The following is a 20,721-nucleotide window of genomic DNA, read 5'->3' on the forward strand; positions in this document are numbered from 1 at the left end:
TTGTTAACACAATTTTGCTGAAAAATCGCACTGATTTATTTATGCCAACATCGTTGTCCTGATAAAAGCAACCACATAAAGAAAATATTGTTCTAGCAATAAACAAATTATACAAATGAATATCCCTACTCATGTACATAATAGAAACTATTGAATGCGTTTGTTTTAAAGTATATGTATTTTGTGCCTCAGAGATTCTGGTATGTGCTCCAGTTTAAACCAATGGCTTAAACTTATCTCATCAATTATTCGATATTTTTCATTTACGGATTTATATTCGTACGCCTGCGCCTAAGCCACTTGAATTTTCATTGCTTAATGCCTCTTCAACTCACAATTGCAATAAAAGGGCCTGTACAACAGAAAACACTGACAGAAGTACAGAACAGAACAGATAATGTTTAAAGAAGATTGCCAAGCAGTTTACATATAAGGATTGTTTTTATTTGTATGCGAAATAATAAAACCTCAAGTACCAGGTATTGTTGTGGCCATTATTTTGTCTTGTACGTTTACTTACAAATGCATCTTTACAATGGTTTCAATTAAAAAAAATTGGTAGATAGTTCTTTGTATCAGATAAAAGTTGAGATAATGTATACTTACTTACATTATGGTGAACATTCATAGTTATGGTGACATAAACTGAGGCACATATGTATGTTATTTATATTAAAATAGTTTATAATGGCATTATGCAAATATATAGTGTAGTAATAAATTAAATACTGGGCTTATAAATATTGTAAACACTATCTCAAAGAGTATTTAATATATTTTTAATAACTTGTCAACAAGTATGAATTCCTCTTCATAAGAACCTCAAGTTAAGGGTACACATTTGAAAAAAATAAAATCTTTTTTATTAACTTAATTAAAAAGTTATATGACATACGTTACATAGATCAATAGTAAAAGACTTATGATCGCTTGTTTTGCTACCTTTGACAATAAAAGCACCGCTATCTCGGTTGTTTTTGGAACAAATGCAAACAAACTTCGCGAAAACATTGTGCATTGAATGTAATAAAAAAAAAATAAAACATGTTTACAATAAATTAATTTTTTTGGAAAATATTTTCAAACAAAGTTTTTTGTACTGCCTGCTTGTAGACTTATGACTCCGACTGTACATATTATGCATGCGGTTTTTTTTCAATATTCTTCACTTCTCTATTCGCCTATTTAAATTTCGAAATATATAAAGTTATATACTAAAGAACTTTTATACTTTTGGATTAAAATATTTTTGTTGCAATTCAAATTTTGTTATCCATTAAATTTGATAACTTGTAGTTATTGTACTTTTTTTTTAAGTAAAACAAATTAAGTGAATATGCTTTTATTACAATTCTCATTCAGTTTGTGCAAATTTTTTTATGTTAGAGTTTAATTTAGACCACAGTAAATTGTTTAAAGCTTGATGTTAAATATATATATTTGTATATTTGTTTTTGAAAAAAAGCTTATTCTTTAAAGTAATGATTCACTTTTGAAGTATATAAATTAAATAAAGTAAAAAAAAAATATAAACCAGTGGTTCCTAATCGATGGTCCGCAAGATGGTTTGAAATAGTCCGTGAATTAAATTTAATAGATATGGATACGTAGCTTGCAGTTTATCTACTGCGACCGCAGTTATTCAAAAATCATCACACAATTTTTCAAGGAATTATATAATTATTTTATAGCCTATATAATGTTCCTCTTCGCAGCTCGAGGAACTTGAGGTTCTTCTGGCTCTTTACAACAATTTAAACTTGCATTTGCAAAAAAAAAATATTATTTAATGTTTATTAATTAGTTCTTATCATAATAATGACTCTTAAGGAGAGTCGTAATATAGAACATATTAAAAAATATTAATATTAAACAAAGGTTTAATTTAAAAAATGTAACCTATAATGGGATATAAAATATATAAAAAAATATTATTAAAAAAATCAAGTCGAGAAACAAATTCAAAATTTAATTTTATAAATATTAATACAATTTAATTAGAATTTTGAATTATTAAAATTATCTTTTCTAGATTTTATTTCTATAACTATCTATCCTATGAGTTCTTAAAATGTTGAGATATTGTAATAATAGAATTTAATTATTATATAATAATAATATTAACAATAAAAGTAATGTTATGATGAATAATAAGTAATGAATAATTTTAATTTGATCTAATATTATTCTTTTGAATGAATAGAAACTAAGAGATATTTGAAATATTGTTTAAATATTTGTAGCCCTTTTATGATTTTTAGAAGTATTTTTAAAACATCTTGACAATAAGCGTAGTAGTAAATAACAAAAAATTCCACGCCCTTCTCCCTCCTATAAGATATAAGTTATATTCGAACACAAGATGATAATAATTGCGTCATGGCTTGTACATGTCTATTGTACATGTCTATTTCTTGAACTCATTACTTACAATTATATATTTACAAATAACAAGACTATTAAGTTACGGATACATAAATAGCGTGCAAACATGTTTGAGTATTAAAAAATTTTAACATATATTATTACCCTAAAATGTTTAAAATGTTATCTGATGACATAAGTACCCACGCCTTCCCTAAACCAGCTAATCATATTCCAATAAGTTGATGATTATTCTCGGCTTTTCACATTCGTCAGGATTGTTGATACCAGTTTCATGGCATTTCATTATTAAATTTGACGTTAAAAAATTGTAGAAATCGACCAAGTATAATATACGTTGCAGTACTAAGTGTCGAGTAATTCACAATAATCAGTTCTCTGAGTCTTTTCACATCAACATAGGTTTGCAACAACGGTATATACTGTCACCATTGATTTTCATTATCGCGCTAGATAATATCCTCAGCAGAGCATTAAAATATACCAACGGTATTCAATGGGGACTGTTTAAATGTCTACAAGATCTAGAATTCGCCGATGATATCCCGCTGTTAAGTCACAAACTTGATGAATAACACCAGTTGATATGAACAAACCAGACTCTGCCGGTTTGGCAAAAAATAAGAACAAAAAGCATAATGAGCGGATACAGCGCAGCTCAAAATGCAAGGTTGCATGTAAATGGTGAAGAAGAAATTGAATGTGTAAACTCTTTTACCTACCTGATAAGCATTGTGACAAAGAGCGGAGCGAATCTGATGAAGATATTGATGCTCGAATTAACAAAGCGAAAGTAGCATTTTGCAAATTTAACAATATATGGCGATCCAATGAACTCAGGAGGCAGACCAAACTGCGAATGTTCAGCACAAATGTGAAATCTATCTTGTACTACGGCTGTGAAACATGGAAGCACTCCATACATATAGAGAGAAAGATGCAAGTGTTTGTCAACAAGTGTCTACAAAGAATTCTGAAATATGGTCGCCAAATCGAATACCAAATGAACGCCTGCTGAACCAAACCACTCAAAAAACAGCACAAAATGAAATAAAAATGAGAAAGTGGAAATGGAAGTGGAAGTGTATAGACTATACGCTTAGGCAACTGAGAAGCTACATAGTGAGGCAAGCGTTGGCATAAAACCACAAGGTAGCAGAAGACCTGTTACGCCAACGAAAACTTAAAGAAGTACGGTCGAAAGTGAGCTAGCTAAAGCACGATATACAATGAACGACGTCTACAGAGAAGCACCAAATAGAGTCAGATTTAGAATAATTATATATATTTTTTGAGACTCTATACCCCACTTGAGGAAGTGAGCATAATAATATAGTGCATTAAAGTATTACATAAGTAAGTATATTAAATATTTACATATTTTATATAATGTATAAAATGTGTAACGCAGTAACTATCTAACTAATTTCGACGAAATGTGTGGTAAATATAATTCTACGATAAAAAAAAATTTATATAGTATGATGAAAACAAATGTTAATTAAAGAACTTAAACTTAAATTTTTTAATAATTTTTATTTATTAAATTATTCAAAAAATTCTAAAAATAATTGGTTAATTATTTCTTGAACAACGTAATGAACGTTACGAAATTGAGAAAATATCTGAAATATTCAGACATTTTCAATATATGCCTTTTTCTATATTGCTTTCTCTTTCGTGCAAAAATACATAATAACCTGGAACCTATAGCATCAACACTTTTCGTTTGTACATTTCAAGCTCTTACTAAAATTAACGGTTTTTAGCTAAGTATATCTACTTAAGTTTTGTACTTTACTATTTATTAAAAAGTGTATCATATTTGTAATGGTTTTAAAACGTTTCACTTAATTTTAATTAAGAGGTTTTCGAAAAATAGTGAACTACAACAACAAAAATTCTTTTATATATTATTTCAATCAATTGTGTTTTTGGCTAATCATACCCATCATCAATGGTCTTGGAAATAATTCTTGTGTTTAATTATTCGTTAATAATTTTTTAAGATTGCAAGTACCAGGAATCGAGTTCGTGCTCTGCCAAATTTGAAGCTCAGAGTCAGCGCTCCTTAACCAACTGACCCAAAGCCGTACTTGATTTTTATGTTTGCACAATTTTCTGGAGTTTTCTTAATTTGCTGTGAAAGTTTTATTAACAAATTCACTTGCTGTGTTTATATTACAACAAAATCATAAACCAGCTGTTGAATAATTGAATTAATTAATCATATTTTTTTTTCAATTGTTAAATTTCAATAGTATTCTATATATTCTGTTTATACTATTCTGCATTATTTGTTGCATGATTTATATATTCTTTCTTATGTATAGAACATAATCTAGGAACGTAATACTGAGAAAGTCTTGCTAATGTTACTATACGATTCGCACGGGGGAGAACAATATTTTATAAATATAATTTTAATTTAATTTAATTTAATTTAAATCTCACTTAATTTTATTTTAAAATTCAACCTCTTCCTGATATCTTGCAAAGTCTAAAAAAAAGTATTGGTGCAAAAGGGTTTAGGTTTAATACGTTTTTTTAAGTCTTCAACTTTAATGCCAAGTTTTTCGGAGACTAAGCTATATTTATCTAAAGCATAATGGAAGAAGTTGCACAAAATAGCACTCTTTACTGAAGTCAATTACTAGTTAGACGTTCCTGAGAAATTAAAATCGTACGAATATTTTTTACAAAATTAATTTGAATTTAACAATTTAAATCAATTTTTAATCACATGAAATCTGTTACCAAATTTAAATATTAGCAAATATCTTCCTATCAACAATATAATGCATTAATTAGATTTCTTTAAGTACTTCCAAAAAAAACCCTTCTATTACTGATTACTTGAAAATATTTTTTGTTGACGTGAACAGCTGTATCAGGTTTAGTTTTTAATAAAATATTGTTCATTTGATTTAAAAAATATATTTGTTAGTTTAAAATTACATCCTCCAATTGATTCCAACTGTTGATAATTTTATTTTCGCAAAACATTTTTTTTTACTATTATTTTATATAACAATGAAGAAGTTAAGTAAGTTCTATTATTATGAATAATTATACAATTTTTTGGCCTTTATCAAATTACACTTTGCCATTGGTTGGCAAAGCATTAGTAGCCTTTCTCTATTTATTCCTCACATATCTAAGTTAATATTACTTTCTCCTTATTTGTTATCAATAAACAAATCCGTTTAGGTAGGAAAAATTAGATACAAATCTTGTGCTTCTAAAAACTCATTGTAGTTCGACAGTTTATATTCTATGTAAGTCGAGAAATATGGTTAGATTATAATTATCGGAAAGCAAAAATGATCTGTTTGCGGTTTAAAATGAAAATTTAAAACAAATTTATATAAAGTATAATATGATATTTAGAAACATAATATTACATGGGCTTAACTTATATTTCAAATCATGAAATTTGTGACAGTTCTACTTGAGTTTATTAAACTTATTAATTTAGAGAGTTTTAAATAGCAGTTAGTCTTATAGTACGACACATATATATATGGAACAATATTATCCAATTTTTTATATTTTCCAATTATTTTCATATGACTTATACTATAAATAAATGTACTCCCCAGGTTTGAATATTGCAACTGTCGATATTATTTAAAATATTTGCGCAAGGAATCAACACAAGGCTACTTCACTTACTGATTAACCTAAGGAGTTTCAGTTTCCTGATTGAATATAATCTGTATACTACGTGTGCCGTAAAATCTGGGATATATAAATACATAAGCGCGAATCAATAAAAGTAAATAAAACTAGACTACATGTATTATAAAACATTTTAAAATCATGTGAAATTTTTTTTTAATACTTTTATCTTGAATCAATAAAATTTGATTTCAAATTAAAAAATTTAGCGTTTTGAAGAATTTTAGTCAAATTGAAAAAATATCATACAATCGAAAAATATGCCTAAAAGTATGCATTGCACTCTGGTATTGTCTAACAAAATTCGTATTAAACATTGCAATACATCCCTTACACGGATCTGAAGAAAATTTTCTTCTCTGCAGCAGGACTCAACCTCACGTAGTGAGCTTTTATCACCCACCGTCTATGTTGATGTTTTAAGATTAAAGTCTAGATCGATAGAAATAAAAGTAACTAAAAATCATCGATATTTACTGCATTCCAACTTTAGTTGCCAACCACTGCAAATTCCAAATATCACTTACCTATTAAATAAGGACTTATTTGAATGTTTACTACTCTCTGTGGGTTTGAAGCCTACCGATTTACCAGGAGAGTATTTTATTGCAATTCAAAATGATTAACCTTACACCTAAATGATTATAAGTGAGAACTTGCTAGCCAGAGTACCAGCCAATATTTCAGCTACTCTGATGTCAATTTTAGTAAATTCGTAGCTACACGTCACATCGATTTAAAGTGTTAATATCCCGCTAAGTTCGAGGCACACCCTGAAGCTCATAAAACTATTTGAACTGCGAGACGGACCTTGTTGCAAGATATCTCCTATATATATATATCTTCTCTATATTGCCAGTCATCGTTACTATTTAATCAGCTGCTATAGCAATTTCTAAAGGTAGGATCATAGTCAAATGTTTCTAGTGACACACTGCCATTTATCAAAGAGCACAACCAACTTTACAGATCTTACATAGCTACCTTGAAGAGCGACATCCGAAAAATGGTGAACGACAATCATCGTTACAAAACGTGAGCACCACTTAAGTAATTGTCGTTCTCAAAATATTACCCTTTATTAAAGCAGTACAAATCACTATTCCTTACCCTATTCATTGTGCACAATAATATTATCGACTTTGTGTATAATAGCCTGAGATATACAAACAAAAATGCATTTTTTTTTGAACTGATACTTCGACAATATCACACTATTATTTTCAGATAATGTCTTCAATGTGATCAGCCAAGCCAAGGCTTTCAGACCACGTTTTAATACATATTTTAAGCACTTCCGATTCTTTGTATCATAGTCTTGACTCACATTCTACATATCTTACTTAACTTTCATATCATCCAAAACGTATAAAAGACTGGTAGCGGAGCATAAATCTTGTAGGTCCACCATTATACATCATACTGCCTGGACTAAAGAACTCTATAATTCTGCTCATTTTTAACTGTTAATCCAGATTCCTCACAACCCTTGAACTTGGGTGTCTTAGCTCAGCGCTATGCTTTCAGTTGAAAACCGTAGTACTGTGCTAAAAGCACTTACGATATCCTCTTGGGGCATGGATAAAGAAATTCTACTGTACACATACAAAGCAACAGGTCATTCTATTGTAGCCTGTGCTGCTTTAATATATAATATCCATATATGTCAACATTTCATTGTCAACTTGTGTCTAAGCAACATCTCTTTATATTCCATACAGATGGATAACACAATTGCATCATGATCGTTCAACAGATCTCTGCCTCAGCATTGTATACGTCGACACCTATTGTAATAGAGTTATCATCAGTAAGATAGAATATAAACGTAGCATAGCTCAACAAATGTTCTACTTATTTCCTTTCATGTTTTTTAATAAAAAGGATAACTCATCCGACCCTTTGCTGCATCGAACCAGCTAATTTATATATATACTATTAATTTTCTTATCTACATTTATCTAAACGTTTCATGATAGTCGAACAATTTCATTATAATTTTTATAACTACATTCACAAAAAACTTCTGATTAAATTGGTGCGAAACCTGAAAAGCACATTTACTTACTTTCGTCTTATGATTATACGGAATAAATTATGATTTCTAATACGATTCTTTCCATATTTCTTTTATTGGTTGTGATGTGAAGTATAAAGCAAAATACAATTTTAAAAATAAACTAAAGCTATAGTTGTAGAAATTTAGAATTTATATATAAATAATTCAAATATAATCAAAAAATACAAAAACCCTTTTATTGTAAATGTTTTTAGATATTGAGTATTCATTAAAAAAAATTTTTTATTATATTAAAAAATGTAGATACGTTCAATCCTTTGGAATAATTTCTGCCAAAATCTCTAGTTTTGTAGTAGCATCTAACAGATTAGAGTCAATGGGGCCGTTTAGAAAATCAGTCAAAGTCATACGTTTGAAATCAATCAAACTTAATAACATATTTATAATAAATTGATTTTTGTAAGAAATATTTGCATCTATAGAAGTACATTCAGAATTTATATCTTGATACGCTTCAGTATTACCACCTTTGCTATTTATAGATCCATATTCTGAATTCTTTATATCATCTTTGGATCCTTCAGAGATACTTGCAATTTTTTTAGAATCATTTTCAGAAATTTTTAAATCTCTTTCTAAAATTTTTATATCAATCTCAGAATATTTTAAATCCTTCTCCAATTCTTCAGGAGTATCGACAGTACTTTTTAAATCATCTTTTGGAATTTTCACATCATTCTTAGATTCTTTAGAATTATCTTTGAGATTTTTAGGATCACTGTTTAGTTTCTTGGATTTTTCTTCTGGTTTTTTATAAATATATTTGGCAATTTTAGGAGAACCTTCGATAACTTTAGAGTTATCTTCGGAATATTTAGAAATATCTTCGGAAATTTTAGAAGTATCTTCGGTAAATTTAGAGATATCTTCGGTAATTTTGGAATTATCTTCGGTTGTTTTAGAAATATCTTCAGTAAATTTAGAATTACTTTCGCTGATTTTAAAAATCTCTATTTCACATTTTGTATCAAACCACAATTTTTGATTTTTCCCGTTGAAATTCTTTTTTATATAAGATTGTATCATTTCAAAAGAATGTCTTACATTGTTAATAGCAAACATTTTTATAAAATCAATAAAACAAGCTGGATTCATATCGTATATCAAAGAACAATATATATCATTTTTTTCCCTTTTGACGTATCTAAACCATTCCTAAAAATCAAATAAAATATAAATTTAGGAGTTTGTTTTTTGAAATAGTGCACTTACATTCTTTTTACGATGATACATATCAATCAGATTTTTATTACGTACTTTGGTTGCGAATTCATAGAAATTAGCGATATCTCTCAAAGATACTTCGCTTTCAATTTCGTCCATCACAGTTAAGCATATACTAGCTAGATCATTGATCTTAAAACGCTCTCCAAGGTGAACCAATTCTTTAAGAACATGAAGAGGGTACCTACGTAATTCTTCTTTGTTTTCGAAATAAATGAAATCAACGAACGGCTGAACAGTGTTTGCATCCACATAGTTCAAATGAACTTCAACATCGGTTAAGCCTTCATTATCAAATATACATTTAAAGACATCAGAACAATTTGACAATATAACTTGATGACAGCGTAAAAACTCTAATGAGTTCGGACAACCTGCAGAAAGGGTGCAGTCCGTAGGAATGCCTTCACATAAAGCATTTATTTTTTCTTTTTCACTGCAATTCAAAATTATTTATTATCTAAAAATACATTTTATATACACATTAATATTAAATTATACTTACGTTAAACTGTGCCATTTATGTATTTTTATGCAATCCATTTTATTTAGCCAAAAACGAAGTTCTGAAATATTTCTTAATTGGAAAAAAATTGTATATCACAAAGGTGAGTAATTTAAGTATAACTGTGGAAGTTCCAAGCTTTCAAAATTCAAAATAACCGAACTATAATAATATATGTCGAGATAGCGTAGCCACCCACTGCAATTAAAATGACATCAAGTATATTTTACTTTATAGTTTTGAAAAATTCATTCTGCCAATAATTAATTTTTACTACATTCACTAAATGTTTCAAATTATAGATCAATGCTGGTCATTTCGATTTATAACAATTAGTAAAAATAACATATCTAATTTAAAGGAAACAATGAAAGGGAATCATAAATCCTACAAATCTGGTGGAAATGCAAAAACGTCTTTGAAATTAAAAGACTTCTAAAGTAAAGTTTGCTTATAAAGATCCTTTTTTATAAAAGTGGTCTTCAATTTAGTTATAACTATCTTAGGGCGAAACTGTCTGAAATTGTAACTTTCAAGAGCTTAAACAATATAACAAATGCTGAATGCTTTTTCTTTACACGGACCTGAAGAAGAGTTTCTTTTCTGACTAAACGTCTTAAAATAATTTTTATCAGCCACCGGCTAATGACGAATATTTGGATATCTTAAGATTAAAACTCTTAATAAATAGAAATAAAAGCAACTAGAAATCATTAATATTTACAACATTTCAACTTTAGTTGTCAACCGCTGCAAATCCCAAATATCCCTTACCCATTAAATGAGGACCAATTTAAATATTTACTCTATGTAAATATTTACTTACATCAAATTATTATAAGTGAGAACTTGCTCTAACCAGAGTAATACCCAATATTTAACCCAATCTGATGCCAACTTTGATAGAAGTTTGGCTTGTCTGTATAACTTGACCCTTAGCGGTAAAAACATTAGCTTTTATGAATTTCAATATTTTTATGTTATTGTTGAATTGATTAGATCGGAAAGAATGAATAAATAATTATAACAAGAAAAGTATGAATTAGCTCTTTGTTTAAAACTAATTTATTATAAAATGTTTATAATTTTTGTTCTTCAATTTCAATTTCAGAGCGTTTAATGTATGGAAAAATCTAATTCTAATTTTTGGACGTTTTACTTGCAAGGAAATTGCAAAAATTAATTAAAATTAAAGAAAAATTTGTTTTTCGTTTTAATTAGTTATTTTTATTCAAATTTCTTCAATTAATATTCTGTTAAAAAAATTTTAAATTGAAATTCAATTTAAATTTTCTGCAAAACTTTACAATTATAAGATATTACAATCAGCGAGTGTTTTACGGAAAACCGTAAAAATCATCATACCTGATACCTCATACCTGATACAAAAACAAGAACACATACAATTTTTCTACTTTTCTAAGTTACAGACCATATCTAAATAACTCTAATTTTAAATAATTAAACGAAATTTAATGTTTATATTTACAACAATTTTAAATAAATTTAATGGATAATAATTTAATAATATATATCATTAAAGTAATTTAAATAATTTAAAATAATTAAATAGAAGCTTACCTTTCGTAACACTAAAATATATCTCTGGATTCTAAAAAAAAAAACAATAAATTATTCAACAATAGTTTTTAAAACTTTATATAATATAATATATATAAATAATTCATAATATATTGATTATTTATTTATGAACTTAGACATACATATAGTTTTTTATGAACGTTTTAATTGTTTCTATTTATGTATATTTCATATATAGAAAACTGTTACTAAGTCGCTTATATAGAAGGTATTAAAATGATAGATGCCTGCTTGATAATTTTATCTATAAATCAATTTATTATTAAAGCAATAAATACTTATTAATAAAGTGTTTTAAAACTTTTTAGTTGGTTTTTTAAGTTTATTTTTATTTTATATAGTTATTATCTTAATAATCTATACATTATTTAAAATAAACTGCGAAACCAAGATTTTTGTATAGATTAAAACTGTTTGAAACAAATTAAAAACTAAAACCAGTTGACATTTATTAATTTTAAGCACATAATCCTTTAATAAAATATTTATAAGAAATTAAATATGTTTAAAATATCAAAATTTCTTAACACACCAAAACTGCCACAATAAAACAGGAAAATTAAAATGACAAAAGCAATAACAATGTTAACTGTTTAAATTCGTCGACTGTGCTTATTATCGATAACTTCACTGAGGTGAATATAAAAAGTTGTGAAAACAGTATAAAAGATATTTTTGTAGAGAACGAAAAATGGCATTTGTGTAGAGAAATTTTCTAATAAGCTACACAAACGCACCACCAGTTGACAAAACTAATTTTCTATTTTCTTCAACAAATTACTTATTATTATTATCCGTTCAAATCCTTTATTTTTAATAATTTTTTTTTTTTTGTTATATTATGAAATTCTAAATCATTTATAAAAATTACTTTTTGCTTTTATTTTTAACTTGTAGGCATTTTTAAGAACCATTCAATCACACTTACGATAAAATACTGTTTTAAATTTTAATTAGAATAAAATGGCAACATTGCAAAAAATACGGAACCACAAAAAACGCATCTCAATGCATGTAAAAAAGTCGTAACGGTTAGCTCTGCTAAAAAAAGAGAAAAAAATTTTTTCCCAAATAATTCATTTTAAATCAATCAAATACTTTAAATATATTTTCCACTTCACTTACTTTTAGTTTTTAAATTTCTTATTACAGTATTTCACAGTTTTATTATATTTAACATCAATATAATATCAATATATATTTATTTTTGCGTTTATTTATATTATAACGCTATATTCCACAAATCGATTTAAAATTGCTTTTCACTTATATCACAATACTATTTCGAACTCGATCAAATATAATTTATAGTAACTTTAAAAATAAAATATTTCCAAAAAAAGTGAAATTACAGTAAATAATAACTTAAATTAAAATTACTACTCCGTTAACACTTGCTGGTGCATTTGATGCAGCAATCAATAGAACTAATCGAAGAAGAGTGAAAAGAAAGTCTCAATAATAACAAATCATATATAAAATCGCTGTAGAGCTTTAAGTGTTGTTCTGACTTCTGAAGTTACAGTTTTTATTTACAGCTTTTGAAGTCATTAATAAGAGAAACTGCTCTTATCTGTATTGGAATACTGTTATATTTGCAATACACATATAAAGCAGTGTTTGATTACTTACGTTGTTCACTGTAAGTACTGCTGTAAGTAAGTAATACCCCCTTATGTGTTCAATTCATATTGAAAATACTGTTCAAGTACTTATGACCCTCTGCATAAATAAATAATAAGTGAATAATTGAATATAATGCGCAAATTTCTTGTTTATATCAACCTACGAATAAAAATATAGAACTGCAATCATTTAATTATTTGATGTGAATCTATCTGTTAAGTAAAGTGACAAAAAAATAGTTATTTATATTCGCAAACAATTTGAAAACATTAATTTATATAATTCCCTTTGTTGTTAGCGAAAATGATTAAGTAAATCATATACCAAAAATAATTCTATTAAATTGTAATCGCAAATTATTTTAATAATGAAAAGAAATAAGTAAGGTAAAATAGTATATCGACACAATTTTTTTATAAAAACATATAAAAAAGAAAATTTTTTATCATTACATTTTATTCAAAATACACCCAATAAAAATTATTTATATATTATACATTTTTTTTTTTTTTTTTTGATATTTTTACAGACATATACTTATAATATTTGTTTACATTTAAGACAAAATATTTAAAGAAAACCATATTATTTGTTTCTCTTTTTCAAAATATATTTATCACAGTTATATGAACAATCCAAAACACATATTGACATCAAATATAGTTTAATGCTCTTACATTTAATATTATTAAAAACTATATCAAATTTTACAATTTATTAAAAGTAAATTTGGTCAAATTAAAGTAAAAATATAATATTTTTAACAATAAAAATTAATAACAGATATAATACTAAATAAAAATAATTGCACAAGTGTCAGTGTTTGACATCAAATATTAAAGTTTGCAATATTTTTATTAAAATGTTTGTTGTTACTTGTTAAATATTAAAGGAGATTGTCTAACTTAAGTTATAAAAAAATGATTAGTTTACGTATGTATATATAAACAAGTTAGATACAGAAATTATTATCGATATGTTATATTTAGAATTAATCTTAATATTTTTTAATTTGAGTTATAATAAAAAGTGAAATTAAAATTTTAATTTTTAAAAATATAACACATATAAAGCTCACTAGGTGTGATAAGCTTCTCATTGCTTATGATAACTCAAATCCAGTATTACTACTAATAGCATATCTAAGTTTATCACGCAGTGTAGATTTTTTTTGATAATTTGGCAACTTTAACAGATTGAAACATGTCGATGAAGTAGGTAACCGATTAAGTGGATCTTTTTTACGTATAGTAAAAAACCCACGTATTACACTACCAATCGTATCACCCATATCTTCATCATCTCCAACTTCAACACAACGTATTGAAAACGGTGGTTCAAGATGCGCAAAGCCAAGCAACGGTGGTTTTGAACAACTAGTAACAAACTGAAACAAAAATTTATTTAATATGTTAAATTTTATGTTGAATTGCATAAATAAATTACTTTTAAAAAAAGCTTACGCTCCTCTTCAGAAAAATCTTTGGCTAAAATATCCCATAACCATCCAACAACACGATGAGAGTCATGAAATCCTAAAAAACAAAAATTAATTAATTTATTTATTAATTACATTTATTAATTAATATTGAATTATTATTATTTAATAAATTATATGATTTAAAAAATTTAATAATGTAAGTAACTAATGCGCTGTTGTACATATGCATATGCACAAATACTTATTACATTCATATATAAAGTATGCATAACCTAACTATATACGAGTGTTATGGCCACCGTAGACTGCACAGAAACTTGAAGATTTTTAAATCATATCATAGCAGCATAAAATAGAAATATCCGAAGTAGTTGAGTTAAGTTAACTATTAATTTTCTAAAAATTTTCAACTAAATCTTATTAGCGATACCACTTAAACGGAATAGTGATTTATAAAAATATTGTTTTTAATATATAATTTTAAATTATAGTTTTTTGTTTAATAAATAAAAAAATTAAATGTGTAAATGTTTGTAAAAGTTGGTTACTAACTTAAACTATTATGCTTACCTCCATAATATTGTGTATGTTTTCGTAAATCTCGTAAATCTAAAGGTGCTGTGTCACCGGAAATAAGTCTCTGCAATTCAGGTGGTGAGAAAAGTGATAGCCACTCTGGATTAACTATACTACGAAAACCACGATTAAATGCTTGTGTCTGTTCTCGAATTTGCGTGTTCATATGAAAATAAGCCATGTAATGTATATAGACAAGCTTATTATGATCAGTTACTGCACGAGCTTTACCACCTGGATGTAATTCATGTGTTACAATTTTTCCCATTACATCCTGATCAACTGAGAATGTCAAATTTAAATCCGAAACATCTTGCTTATAGTGTTTTATAAATGTTAAACTGCGATACAGCTCGTTATCTAATGATGGCAATTCATCCATGCATGAATATAATGCTTGATGCGTTTGTCCCAATAATTGTGACAAAAAGAATGAAGCAAACGGTACATCCACAACAATACCCTCGTAAACTGCTTTTCCTAACATTCGACCAACAAATTCAAATAATTGCAAATGATTATCTTGTACATAGGATATTGGTGAAGGATATAAGCGTTCATCTGAGGTAATTTTAAATAGATTTAATGATGGGTCAAACACTTTTTTTATTGTTTCCTCAAGAAATTCCTTAAAAACTCCATCTTGATCGATACCTGCCTCATGTAGACCTTGTTGATTTATGAAACGAACACGTATCACACCCTGAAAACAAAAAAAAATTTATATAATTCAAAATATGTATTAATAATATGTAAAAATAAGTAAAAAAGAAAAGGGTTTCATTATGAGGAACCTATATTAATTAATTATATTATAAAAAATACATATACAATATTTTATAAGAGTATTTATTAATATACTTAAAAAATACAAATGCATTGTAATTTTATTTAACAAAATTCAAATTAGATATATTTATTACTATTAATATGGCAGGCTCTAACGAAGAACGTCTTAGGAGAAACTACATAGGCATTAGGCTCATTGTATGACGACTCGTAGGCATTTCTTAATAAAAATAAAATAGCAACGGAAAATTTAAGCAACAAAGTTTAATATATAAAACTAACATAAAGTAGCTAAAGTTTGCTGTACAATACTTAATTTTCAATATTTTTAATGGAGACAAGGCTGTTATGACTATAAAATTATAGACCATGAATTTGAAAAGAATATTGCCACAAAAAAAAAGGAAAATAAAACTATTTATTCACCCAAGCAAGTGTTACCTTAATGATAACGTCTCACATATAAGCGCATTAAAAATAAACAGCTAAATTAGAAAGCTACTCTATGGCAGAGATATGCAAAACGGCGAGTGACCATGTTAAAAAAAAAGCTCACTCTTAGCTCTAATTTTGAATACTAATGTTAATAAAATTAAAATCAATTATTACCTTTAAAGAATGTGGTCTTAATAAAGCCAATTGTCTATATCCGTCCTCAACAATGCGTTCTCTATGTATAACTATTAATGCTGATCGTGGTGAAGCACAAGCACTTTCTGTTAAACCCATAACGGCTTTTTCATTTTGCACAAATTTTCGAAACAATTTAACACGATCTTCATGTGGTATTATATGTGGCATTTTTTGTAATAATATTACGGCATGTCTTTTCGCCTTCTCTAAATCATTTATGAAAGTAGATGGTTTTACTTCCTGTATTAACCAATGATTAGTTGGAGTAAAAGATCGTCTCGAATCTCGGCGATATAAACATAGAAGCAATGTATGTAATGATATAAATATGGGACATTGAGTAACACTTTTTGTTCCTAAAAATATTTAGTTTATTAAAATACAAAATACAAAAAATAAAAAACAAATTTGATATATTCAGAATTCTTACCCAATACGTTGTCATTAATTAAGCGATACAATAGATTATTTAAAAAATATGTTAACATAACATAGTCGTTGAGTAAAAATGGTTTTTGTTCGGTGTACATTTCATATTCGTCCAAAATACTATAAAAAAGAAAAATTAAAATATTTTTATATATATTTTTATTGTGTTTATACCATATTACAAGTTATATATTGAGTATCATTAAACAAATAATGAAAATAAGAACAAAAATATATATAAAAATATATATTTATTAATTACAAGTTTTGTTTAAGTACCAAATAAAACTATATTTATTATATAATTTATTTATATTTCTTTAGTTTTAATATTATTATACTTCAAAAATTAAGTATATTTTTTTATAACAGCTTATTATTTAATAAATTTAATAAAATAATAACTTATTTAATATCAATTGTAATATATAACATATTAAAGTTAACGTGCATTTGAAGAAACTAAAAAATAACCCACGAAATGTTCTCGGTCAGGAATTAAACGATGTCATATTTAAATCAATTTATGCTTATATTTTATATAGTTTTTTTTCTAACTTTTTGAAATCATATTGATGATTTTTAAATATAATAGATTAATTGAAAACTTTAGCCTAAAAATATTTAATTAAAGGAATAGATATACAAGACACTAACCCAAACAAATTCAAATTGCCTGATACTTATTTTAATACAATTTAAAATCAAGCAAATTTTTTTTATTTTCGAATGAATATAATCCTTAGCGTCATCAGATAAAAATATATATTTGTTTCACACATATTTTAGTTAGCAGTTGCAATTATAAAGTTTACTGTATTCTTTTATTTATTTATTTCGTTGTGAGCTAACATTAAAATTAATTAAACTTTAAACGAAAAATGCATTAAAGTTAGCCAAACACTTACGTTACATAATGTGTCATACTGTCACAGAACAACATTAGCATTGCAGTTTGTGGTTTCTGTATTGCACCTTCGCATTTAAACATTTCCAAAAAGTCTTTCATACCACAATTGGGACCCAATGAAGTTAATAATAGCCATAAATCGTATATAATGTTATCATTGTAACATATGCCTAAAAATAATTTATTTATTTAATATATTCTATTTTGATCATTTTATCATCATGTAATTACCAGTTAATATATCTAGTTTCATTTGAGATAATGTATTTAAGGCAGCATAAAAAGTAGCACATATGCGTGATACATGTATGACTTCGTTACTATCAATTTTGCGCCATTGTTTATTATTTTTGCTTGCATTTCCACGAGATGAGTTGCGTTCCAGTGCACGACGTATTAAATTGCTGGTGGATGCTTGACTAGGCGGTAAAAATTCTATACGTTCAAAATTTGTATTGACTTCTTTTAGTAAATCTCCAAGTAATATTTTAATACACTTATGGCCCCACAACATGGAAAATTGTTTTTTTATTAAATGAACATTTTGATTTTGTGCTGAGTCCAATGATGGTGTATGCCAGCCAAGTAATTCATGCCACTGTGTAAATACTCCCTTAGTGGTCACTGTATTCGGTATGTTTTCCAATAAAGTGGTAGCCGTATTCTAAGTATTAAGTAATATCGAAATTCATTAACATTAATTAACAACTAATAATATATTTCTTACTGTTAATAATGGGAATGCTAACAGTTTTGCTTCCATGGAATTCTCAATATTAAATAAGTTGACAATATTCCCAAGGAATGCTAAAGCTTTTGTACCCTTTAAAAATCAATGTTAATTAAATTTAAATTTAATCATTTTAAAAGTATTCTTACTGGCATATTGTCACCAAAATCTTTGAACCAATTCAAGTCATCTGATAGCGATGTCAATGCACGCTTTAAAATCCACATGGAGGACATTTGTTCAATGCATTGAGGTGCGTTGGCATTTAAGTGATAGATTAAAGCTGGCACAGACAATATTTCTGTAAGAAATTGTGCGAATAAATTGCGACTGAAGTCTCCATCTATGAGTGGACGTGTACACAAAGTGATTATAGCTTGAAGTGATACTGGCTTCAATGTTAGATCTTCACGCGCTGTGCCTTTTATTAACACTGACTAAATAAAAAATTTAATACTTTATTTTAATATATGATTAATACAATAATATATGATACTAAATGACGCACTGCTTAGTATTTAAATTTATATTTGATTTAAAATTTAAGTTTATTTTATTTATTATTTATTCTATCTAAAATTTAAATATTAATATTAAAAAACAATTCATTTATTCAATTACATATTTTTCAACATTTTGAAAGACTGAAATTACCGTCTACAAATGTAATTTAATTATAAACAAATGTATTATATTGTAATGTATTATATTTTAAAATTGATTAAAAATAACCTTTAAATATATTATGATATGTTACAAAATACTTACTCGCATAATTCTAAAGAAACCATTTTGTACCAAATATCCTTGAATATTGCAGCAAATTTTTTGCATTGCCTGTTGAAGTTTTTCAAATTGTTTGTGGCGTAAAATGCCCCAAGATTTCGGAGACGTGAAAACAACCAAAGTATGTAAATATAGAGCTAAGGATATGCTATCTGTATGATTTTCTATAATATTAAAAAGGTTAAGTGTTTCTACATATAAATTCTTAATAATTGCATGTCCAATGTCTATACCTGGTTTTATATCTTCCAAATAATGTAGTGCAATATTTAGAAAAATTTTTATATGTGCAATCCATGGTAAGCTGCAGAGATTAACATCAAATTACAACAAAATACAAAAGGAATATTTTTGCCTTGTTACCTCTTGTCCTTTTGTAGACAAAGCGTAGCATATGAATTTTTTGGAGTGTCAGCTTCCATTGATTTTACTAAATATCTACATAGCTGCTCATAGCGATCACGCAGTTTTTCACCATCTTCTGTTAGTTTATAAAAATTTGTTAAAAATCGTTTTACCAGAACATAAACATTAGTTGCTGAGAAAAACTCAAAATTCTTATCGTCTACATTGCATACGACCACTGAATCAAAATCATTGCTGAAATATATGAAAAGTTTAAAAATGTAAATTAACATACAATTTTGTTAAACCTACATTATCCTTCTATAGTAACGCCTACGTGCTACGAAGCCTTTTAAACTTGCCTGTATACGAACAGCCGCCCACTCTCGTCTTTTTTCCAGCAAGCGTTCCTCTCTAGCAGCTTTGTTTTGCTCCAAAAACGTGGATTTTTGCGATTCACCATGAGTAAACATTGTATTTAATATTATTAATTTAATACAACTATTATGCAAAGTGTATAATTTTTTTCTATTATAAATTGTCCTACGCAAATGATACAAAAACCACTAAGAACAAAGGAGCACACACAAAACCTAATTTGCGTGTATAACGCCTAAAATGTTACAAAACAATGTTAATTCTGCTCATTTTCGTTTATATATTCCAGCACTCAGTAATATTTATTTTTCTGTAGCAATTCACATTTTTACTTATTTTCATTTTGTCTTGTAAACATACATACATCGGTATTAAAGATTTTTCCCTGATAGCATCAGATGACAAATAAATGTTTGCGCCGCTTTCCACTTTTTACAGGCGTCAAAAATATAAATCAAGCTACCATACTTATATTATCATTAAAACTTATTTGATGCATTTATCGGGTTTTTGCTCTATCAAGAAATTAATATATTATCATGAAATATAAATAAACTTAATACTGTGCAATATTTACATTTAAAATTATGAAACCCAGTTA

At 26.9% G+C, this 20,721-nt stretch overlaps 2 protein-coding genes across 2 annotated transcripts; both read right to left on the reverse strand.

Moving 5' to 3' along the window:
• Positions 1-8,321: 8,321 nt before the first annotated feature.
• Positions 8,322-12,626, reverse strand: LOC119669115. Its single transcript, XM_038078896.1, has 5 exons — positions 12,603-12,626; positions 11,457-11,487; positions 9,876-10,073; positions 9,359-9,806; positions 8,322-9,301 (listed from the first exon to the last, which is right to left on the reverse strand). The coding sequence occupies exons 3-5, from the start codon at positions 9,911-9,913 to the stop codon at positions 8,396-8,398; spliced, it is 1,392 nt and encodes a 463-aa protein (XP_037934824.1). The 5' UTR covers positions 9,914-10,073; positions 11,457-11,487; positions 12,603-12,626; the 3' UTR covers positions 8,322-8,395.
• Positions 12,627-14,115: 1,489 nt separating this feature from the next.
• On the reverse strand, positions 14,116-20,215 carry LOC119667148 (ubiquitin-protein ligase E3B). Its single transcript, XM_038076437.1, has 13 exons — positions 20,055-20,215; positions 19,761-19,997; positions 19,631-19,701; positions 19,380-19,561; positions 18,761-19,048; positions 18,609-18,704; positions 18,113-18,545; positions 17,880-18,051; positions 16,973-17,091; positions 16,519-16,898; positions 15,115-15,823; positions 14,550-14,638; positions 14,116-14,490 (listed from the first exon to the last, which is right to left on the reverse strand). Exons 1-13 carry the CDS (start codon positions 20,213-20,215, stop codon positions 14,206-14,208), a joined length of 3,222 nt encoding a protein of 1,073 aa, XP_037932365.1. The 3' UTR covers positions 14,116-14,205.
• Between the last annotated feature and the right edge of the window lie 506 nt (positions 20,216-20,721).

The sequence above is a fragment of the Teleopsis dalmanni genome, chromosome 1 (genome assembly GCF_002237135.1).
Source record: "Teleopsis dalmanni isolate 2A chromosome 1, ASM223713v2, whole genome shotgun sequence".
Lineage (NCBI taxonomy): Eukaryota > Metazoa > Arthropoda > Insecta > Diptera > Diopsidae > Teleopsis > Teleopsis dalmanni.